The sequence below is a fragment of the Sorex fumeus genome, unplaced genomic scaffold, assembly GCF_029834395.1.
Source record: "Sorex fumeus unplaced genomic scaffold, SorFum_2.1 ptg000042l, whole genome shotgun sequence".
NCBI classification, from domain to species: Eukaryota; Metazoa; Chordata; class Mammalia; order Eulipotyphla; family Soricidae; genus Sorex; species Sorex fumeus.
The window spans coordinates 4,622,204-4,630,454 of record NW_026606099.1 but is presented as its reverse complement, the minus strand read 5'-3'; the positions used below and the strand labels follow the sequence as shown (position 1 = coordinate 4,630,454).

The 8,251-nt window shown below is 60.1% G+C and overlaps 1 protein-coding gene across 1 annotated transcript in view; it reads left to right on the top strand.

The window, feature by feature from the left end:
• Positions 1-2,368: 2,368 nt before the first annotated feature.
• Positions 2,369-8,251, top strand: part of KMT2D (lysine methyltransferase 2D) — a 42,826-nt gene continuing 36,943 nt past the window's right edge. The window contains exons 1-6 of the mRNA XM_056120120.1: positions 2,369-2,528; positions 6,642-6,727; positions 6,983-7,109; positions 7,267-7,490; positions 7,767-7,876; positions 8,049-8,211. Coding sequence (XP_055976095.1) covers positions 6,679-6,727; positions 6,983-7,109; positions 7,267-7,490; positions 7,767-7,876; positions 8,049-8,211 — 673 coding nt within the window. The 5' untranslated portion in view covers positions 2,369-2,528; positions 6,642-6,678. The remainder of the gene's footprint in view (positions 2,529-6,641; positions 6,728-6,982; positions 7,110-7,266; positions 7,491-7,766; positions 7,877-8,048; positions 8,212-8,251) is intronic.

The window sequence follows — 8,251 nt, the reverse complement described above, 5'->3', positions numbered from 1 at the left end:
GCTGGGTTCGATTCCTCCGCCCCTCTCAGAGAGCAGGGCAAGCTACCGAAGCCCGAACGGCAAAGCCTGGCAAGCTACCCGTGAAGTATTTGATATGCCAAACACAGTAACAACAAGTCTCACAATGTTACTGGGCCCGCTTACATTTTAAGGTGATCAATAGCTTCAACACACTAAACTATATTATACAATGTACATACAGTGTGTGCACTTGTGTCATTGCAGAAAGTTCTGTTGGAGACCCTTTCCCACAGGACCAGCCCTGAGTATTATTCTTCTCCACAGTGTTTTTAAAAAAATTATGTATATATAACTCCTAGGAGAGACATGACCACCTTTTGAATCAGTTAGCTTCAGTTCCTCGCGCCATTTTAGCCATTTTACTTACTCTGGCCTCCATCTCCTTAGGTGTAACAGGGACATAATTCTAGGTAATTCACAGTATGAGGAGTAACTAAGACTATTCTATAAAGCGTTCAGCACATAGCTTGTTTCCTTGCGACCACCCGCAGGTACAGCTAGGGCAAAGGCATTCCTATCCCCTCTCCAGACATCTCTGTGGGGGTGGGGTGGGGTCGAGTGGGGGGGGGAGGGGAGTTGCCCACAGCAAAGTAGAGGATCTTGTTGAGATTAACAGTCCCCGGGTGGGGTGGCAGAAAGGCTCCACAGCATATTCCCCGCTTGCTAAGCCTGGGGACTCGGGCCCTTAAGATGGGAGAGCCGGGCATTTGGGGTCTGCGGGGCGGTGGGGGGGAACTCTATTTATGTTTTGGAGGGAAGGTGCGTGTGGCGGGGGCCACCGACGGTGCTCACTCCTCACTAGCGGGCCTGCGAGTAAGGGGGAAGCCTGGGGCCTCGCTCCGCTGCCCCCTGGGCCCGAGACCCCGGCGACACCCCATCCCCGGCAGCAGCGGCAGCAGGCACCGTGCCTCACTTTCTCCCTCTGCGGACTCCAGTTCCCAGGATGCAGAGCAGCGGCCAATCTCCTGGCTCTTCTTCCATCCCCCTCCCGGGAGAGCTCGCCCCTGGCCGAGGCACGGGGGCAGCTGGAGTTCCGGGGAGCGGTCCCGCCGCGGGGCCGGGGCTGGAAGGCGGCCGGAGCGCCGGCGTCCCGCGCGCGCCGGCCCGGCGGCGGCGCCCGGGCCGGGGCGGCGGGGCGGGGGTCCCGGTTCCCACGTGTCTGCCCCGCGGCCGGCCCGGCGCCGGCGGGGTTAACGAGCGGCGGAGGGATCCGCGGCGTGTGCGTAGAACTGCAAAGTCACAGCCCGGGCGCGGGGCGGGCGGTGTCCTTCCGCCGCTCCGCTCCAACACAAAATAGGGCCGCGGCTCCTCTTTTCTCCCTCGTCGAGCGGGGTCCCCCGGCAAGATGCACCCCCTGGACTGCGCGCCGGAGGCCTCCTGAAGCGCCGCGCCCGCCGCCGGAGCCTCGCGCCGGGAGCCGGCCCCGCCGCAGGAACCACCCAGCCGGCCGCCCGGGAGGCGGAGGGGGGAGGCGGAGCGGCGCCGCGCTGCACTACTTTCCTCTCCGGTTGCAAATGGCTGCCTCGTTCCCCACTTTCCGCTCAGTTTCCTGACCCCCCGGCGCCGGGAGCCGGGCCGGGCCATGCGCCTCTAGGCCCCCGCGATCGCTAGCGGCCGGGGGTCCGGGGGGCCGCCGAGCGGAGCAGAGCCCGCCGGGCCGGGGGCGGGGCCGCTCCCGAGGCCAGAGGGAAGGAGGCGAGCGCTGGGCCCGGCGCGGCCGGAGGAGCGGGCAGAGGGCTCGCGCCACCCGCCCCTTCCTCCTCCGCCGCCGCCTCCTCCGCGCCCGCCGACCCTCCTCCTCGCCGCCCCGGGGAGCCGGCGGCGGGCGGGCGACGCGCGGGGTCGGGCCGCCGGCCGCTGGGCGTGTGTCAGGCTCGGCCCGCGGCCCCGCCGGCCGCTCGTCGCCGTAGCGCGCGCGGGCCGGGGCGCCGGCCGGCCCGGCCCGGCCCGGCCCGGCCCGGCCGGGGCGCGGGCCCGGCGCCGCCGCGGCCGCCGCGAGGCTCGCCCGTTCCATCCGGGCCCGGCGCGGGGCGGCGCGGCGTTCCTTCCGGGCGGCCGGGGAGGCGCCTCGACGTTCCATCTGGAGCGCCCCGACGTTCCGCCCGATCCCGGCGCGGGCCCGGCCCGAGGACTGCGCGGCGGCCCGGCGGCGCGGATGCCGAGCCGGCTCGCCCCACATCAAAGCCGCCGGGGCTCCCTTTGTGTCCGCTCGGGGCTCGCCGCCGCGGGGCTGCCCATGGAGACCTGAACTGCGGGGACCCGAGCGAGGAGAACCTTGGGCGGCCCGCGTCGGCTCTTTTTTCTTTTCTTTTGGCATTTTTTCCGGATTTTCTCCCTGGCGGGGGGTGGGAAGAGTGGCCACTCCGACCTGGATTTACCGTTCTGGGCCCCCCGTGGCCCCCCCGAGAGGGGGGCGGCTGTGATCGCTCCGGCGGTCGGAGGTCGGGGAGCGGCCCGGGCTCTGGCCATGTTCTCGGATGAGGATTTCTGGATCGCCCTGTGAAGAGGTGAGTGAAGTCCGCCGGCCAGGGCCCAGAAAGGGCTGGACTGGGGGCATGGCCAGATGGACTATCTTGGCCGGAGCTGGCCCTTAGGCTGGAGGAAGGGGTGCCAGGGCCGAGAAGGGTTCCTTTGGCAGGGTCTGTCCAGGGAACCGGAGCCAGTCGCGGGGCAGGACTGAGGCCTGGTGTCTTGGGGTGTGCCTCTTTGCGGCCGGGGGTCCAGGCAGCCGTGGGACTTTGGGAACCCGGCCAGGTAGCCTCCCTGCCTGTTTATTTCTCTGGATCGGGCGCTCGCCTCACCCAGGACCCAGGCTCCGGTGCCAGTCCCAGTCCCTGGGGGCTGCTTCCCCCTCTGGCTTCCTCCCGGGCTTTGGGAGCAGAACGGCTGCGGAGGGCGAGGAGGGTGCCCCTGCCAGGTCAGACCTACTGCCAGGTTGGACTTTCAGGTTGTTCTTTGCCCATCCCACCAACTGAAGCAGTCCCGGGGAAACTCCGGGAAGCCAGGATCCCTTTCCAGGCCTTATTTCACTGTGCAAAGGGGTGAGTGTGTGGAAACCGACTTGTGTGTTGGAGGGGGTGGCTGGGGCAAGAGGGAGGCGGGGCCGGGGGGCAGCTCTGGCCTTCCTCTTCGACTTCCAGCGGCCCCTGCCTGACAAAAGTGACCCCTGCACAGGCCGAGGGCTGTCTTAGCCTCCCCTTCTCTTGGGATGGCCATAATCTCTAGGGGATTATAGAAGAGACCGTTGAGATTTGCTCCCTGTGAGTATGGGCTGAAAAAAAAAAAAGAAAGAAAAAAAATGGCTTTGTCTCCCGTTTTCTCTGGGCCTGGGTGGAGAGCTGGGTACCGGTGAGGCCTCTGCAGCCCTGCAGGTCTCTCCCAGACCCGGGGATCCTTTTCTGCTAGGGACTACCTGGTCCTCTGCTCCTGCCCACTCTGGAAGAGCTGTTGCTGCCAAAGTCAGTCTTTCCAGCCCCCGGCAGGAGGTGTTGGGGAGTGGGGTGTGTGAGTGCATGAAGGGTGAAGGGTACAGCTTGGGCCTCACCTCTGGGCCTCCGGTTGGGACAGACTCTTACAGCTGTCATGCTGCCCAGCAGGGATTTGGCTAGTGTGTTCTGTTCCCTCACTCCACCCCCTCTGAGATGCACAGACCAGACCTTTTGAGCCTGGTCTCCGAAAGGAGAAAACAGAGGTTTTTCCCTCAAAGATTTCTGGGTTGTAACTCCAAAGTGAGAGGGGACTGGAGTGAGCTGTCACCCGTGCCCTGCCCCTGTCTCCCCTGGAGGGCTCCTCCTGCTCTCTGTCCCCAGGGAACTTCTTAGTCGGGAACCTCTTTTTAGAAGCAGGGACTGACCCCAGTTGGACCCAGGGCCAATCCAGCGGGTCCCATGTTTCCATTTGGATTCTTCCTGGAGGACTGACCAGAAATGGGGGTGGGGAGAGGTGTGGTTTGATTCTTCGGCTGGGAACCAGGAAGTCCTGAGATCTACAGAAGAGCTGTTCACTCAAGGGCCTGCTCCAGTCTCTCACCCCTCCAAACCTCCATTTCCCACTTGGTTGGGAAAATGGAGCAGAGACTATTGATCTGGTTGGAGGCGCGGAGGAGAGCAGGTTGGGATGAACCCCTGCCTTGTGACTTGCTGTTGGGGGCCTCTTAGACCTGGGCCCAAGCAGAGCCAGCCTTGGTCTGCACTTCTCCAAGGTCTCTAATTCCCCAGAAGCAGCTTGGCCAGGCGTAGCCCAGGGTAGATCCAGTGAAAAAGCCCTCGATGAGTAGATGTGTGTGTTTTCTGACTGAAGGCTGGCACAGGGAAGCTTGTGGTAGGTACCTGTTTAGATCTTGCCAGAGGCCTGCTAACTGCCTACATCTTGGAGGTCAGTGTTCAGTAGGTCTAGAGGTAGGAAAATAGAACTTTGATTTCTTGGGGGTGCTCTTAGAGTCTGTCTGTTCAAGCTTGGGGACACTATTCTTCTTGCTCTCTCGCCTCTCCCAGGGCCCTTTGGCCTGGGAAGATGTTGCTACTCTGTCTTCTGAGGCAGGAGGAAGGTGGGTCCTGCCCCTCCGGCAGCGGTACCAGCTCTCCTTGCTCGAGAGGGCTGCGCTCGGGGGAGGCAGAGGAATTTGTCCCTCTGGCCTTGTCTGAGACAGTCCTCCTCCCACCCACAGTATTATCACTGTTGCTTTTTATTTCTCGGCGTTTGTGACTCCTTTCGCCTCAACTTTGAGAGCTGAGCGGGTGGAGGATCTCGGGGACCATGTTGTGGGAAGAGACAGTTAAGACGCAAGCATTTAGGATACTTGGAAGCCTCCCGGATGTGGTCAGACCTTGAATGTCTGAGTAGGAAGAGAGGGACCTGGCTGGCCCACTGACCTCCAAGCCCCGTGTCCCCTAGGTGGCTTCTCAGAGGCCCTTGAGGTTCCAGTGCTGCTTTTCCGTGTGCCAGCCCTGCGACCACTTTGCTTTCCCTTCAGGTGTGGTATGGCAGGTTTGGGAAGGAGACAGTATGGGAGTGGAGGTTAACAGGTGATGCCCTCTTTTCCGGGCGGAGATTCTGCTAGTGGGAGGAGGAGAGTAGAGCGATCCCTTTTCCTGCGAGATGTCACAGGAGGCCCCTCGCTGATCTTTGGGGATGGGAAGTCCGTGCTGTTTTCTCTCCCTGGGAAGGGAAGAGGGAATGGGATGGCTCGTGGACCATTGATTTATTGGCCCCGGAACTCGGAGACTTCCCCCCGTCTCATCTGCTCCTGTCATTCAACCCCCAAGTGACTGATTGGGATATTTGATATTTGGTTTGGGAAGAGGGGCTTGTTCTTGCTAGGTTGGCAGGGCTCCTCTGGGTAAATAAGATGAATGAGGGAGAAGGGTGGAGAGAAAAATTCTCCAGGCTTTTTATTTGGAAGTCTGTGTGAGGGATCCCCCCACCCCTTTCCCTAGGAACACTGTGTTTTCTGTGGGTAAGCGCCGGTTCTCATTCAGAGCTTGGCCCTCTCCCCTTCTCTCCTCTGGAGGATCCCATTCCTTTTTTCCTAGTTTTTACTTCCCTCTGAGGTTTAGGAGAATCCACCCAGAGTTGTGCACCTTAGCCTTCACATAGCTTTCCTGGGCTTCATTTGTCTCTGGTGGAGGCGGGCGTATCTTAGATGAGGGGACCGTTATCCCCCCACCCCCATTGTATATGTGGAAACCCTGCTCGACGGAAGAGGAAGGAAGCTGCTCTGGTGTGTCCTGCTGGCTTAGAACTCCTCCGAGTGGCAGGGTGTTTTCTGAGACTACAACTCCCAGCATGCCTCGCCCGGCTACACATGCTCAGTAACTCTTAAGGCCCACTTCTGTTAACTACTGGGGACATCTGAGGAGGAAGGGCAGTTGGCGTTGCCAAGGGCAACGACCTGCGGCCTCTGGGCTGAGGAAGAGCCAGAGTCAGTCACAGCAGGGGTCTGGGGTGGGCCTGAGCTGGATTTGGATGGGCAAGGGGTAGAAATGGGGGTGTTTCCTCTAGTTGTGATTGAGATGTTCTGGTTGAAGCCAGTGGAAGTGGGGGAGATCAGCTATAGCTGGAGTTTAGTTATAGAAATATGTTCTACATCCTGCGAGACCCCAGACTGAATGTTTGGGAGAGGGATTTTAGCTGGGCCCAAGACTGACTAGCTACCTTGGGTTGACAGACCTGGGATGAGAGCGGACATGAGACATGAGGAAAAAGGCCAGAGAATAGGGCCCAGCAGAGCCAGGACAGCAGAGGTGTCTTTGCCGGAGGTACAGTACAGAACAGTATGAGATGTAGACTGGATGTGCTTCTAGTTCAGTGCTATTGACCTGGGAACTCTTTTTTTTTTTTTTAGCCCCCCCCCCACCCCCCGGGAACTCTTACATAGGAAGCTGGAAGTGAGAAGGGGGAAGGTGAGAAGGGACCCATGAGAATCCAGAGTGGGAAAGAGGGTACCTGGCCGTGGGCAAGAGAATAGGGAGAATGGCTTGTCAGTATAGGTTCGTGTTGGGATGGTTTTGCTCTGATTTCTGGAGGCTCTAGATGCCGTTGGCAGCCTTCTTCCTAGGATTGTGGGGAAGATGCTTTGTGGGGGAGATGCACTAGAGAAAGATCTCTTTCGGTACTGCCAGGTCTCCCCGAGAGGGCCCTGCCCAGTCGGAGAGAGGGATGGACAGCCAGAAGCCGCCTGGTGAGGATAAAGATTCAGAACCGGCAGGTGAGTAAGAACAGTTCTGGCTTTGCTAGCCGCATTCTTTTCCGAAGTAGCCTTAGATTTCTGATCCTGGCATGAGCACAGGAGCAAAGTCTGTTTAACAGACAGGTGATTGAAGGACTTGGACACAAACATTGAAATGCCGAATCTCTGATCCACTGAGGGCTTTATGGCATGGATGTGATGAGCGGGCGAGGCGGGTGAGTGGTAAGTAGATGATAATGGCCTTTTTTTCCATCTGCTTCTCTGTTCATTCAGCTGATGGACCTGCAGCCTCTGAGGAGTCAGGCACCGCTGAGCCAGACCTTCCCAACCCACATGTGGGGGAGGTCTCTGTTTCCAGTTCTGGGGGTCTCAGGCTTCAGGAGCCCTCCCAGGTCTGCAGGTAACTAGTTGGATAGAAACAGGATATAAAGTTAAACGGGGGTTTGATTGGAGCCTGAGGATAGTTAAGAGAATTTATGTATGGGATGCATAGTCATGCCCAATCTCGGGGTGTTTCTGTGGGCAGTGGCCTGGTCCTGATGCTTGTGTGTCCACAGTGGGGGTCCAGTGCGGCGTTGTGCTCTCTGTAACTGCGGGGAGCCCAGTCTCCATGGGCAGCGGGAGCTTCGGTGCTTTCAGTTGCCATTTGACTGGCCCCAGTGTCCAGTGGCATCTCCTGGGGAGAGCCCCAGACCCAGTGAGGCAGCACTGCCCGGCGAAGACCTGTCACAGATCGGTTTCCCTGAGGGCCTGACACCTGCCCACCTAGGAGAACCTGGAGGTGAGGAGACTGGGTACCTGGCTTGGCAGGGAAAGGGGAAAGAGCGGTCCTGAGTCAGTAGTGATGCTTGTTTGTTTGTCTTTGGGCCCTACCCAGCGGTGCGAGGGTTTGTACGGGCTCTGTGCTCAGGGATCACTCCTGCTGGGCTTGGGGGACCCTATGGGGTCCTGGGGATTGGCCCCCAGTAGGCCACATGCAAGGCAAGCTCTCTCCCCACTCCAAGCCCAGTTACTCTGTTAACGCTTTCCTTTCTGTCTGCTCTTTCCATCTATGAAGGGTCCTGCTGGGCTCATCATTGGTGTGCCGCGTGGTCGGCGGGCGTCTGGGGGCAAGAGGGCTCAGAACTCTGTGGTGTGGACAAGGCCATCTTCTCAGGGATCTCACAGGTGGGCTCACCAAGGGGACTGCAGAGGGTCCGGGTGATGGTGGGCCGGGCTGGCGGCGTTCTAAGAGGCTCAAGGACGGGAAGGCCAGCGGGTGTGACGGGGCAGAGTTGGTGCCGGCTTGTCGCCCGGGAGGAACCTGGCTGGCACTGAGGCTTTGTCTCCACCTTTCCAGCGCTGCTCCCACTGCACCAGGTTCGGTGCCTCCATCCCCTGCCGCTCGCCTGGATGTCCACGGCTTTACCACTACCCCTGTGCGACTGCCAGCGGTTCCTTCTTATCCATGAAAAAACTGCAGCTCCTCTGCCCAGAGCACAGTGAAGGAGCTGCACATTTGGGTGAGAAGGCCCGCCGTTGATGTCATCTGGTTTGGTAAAC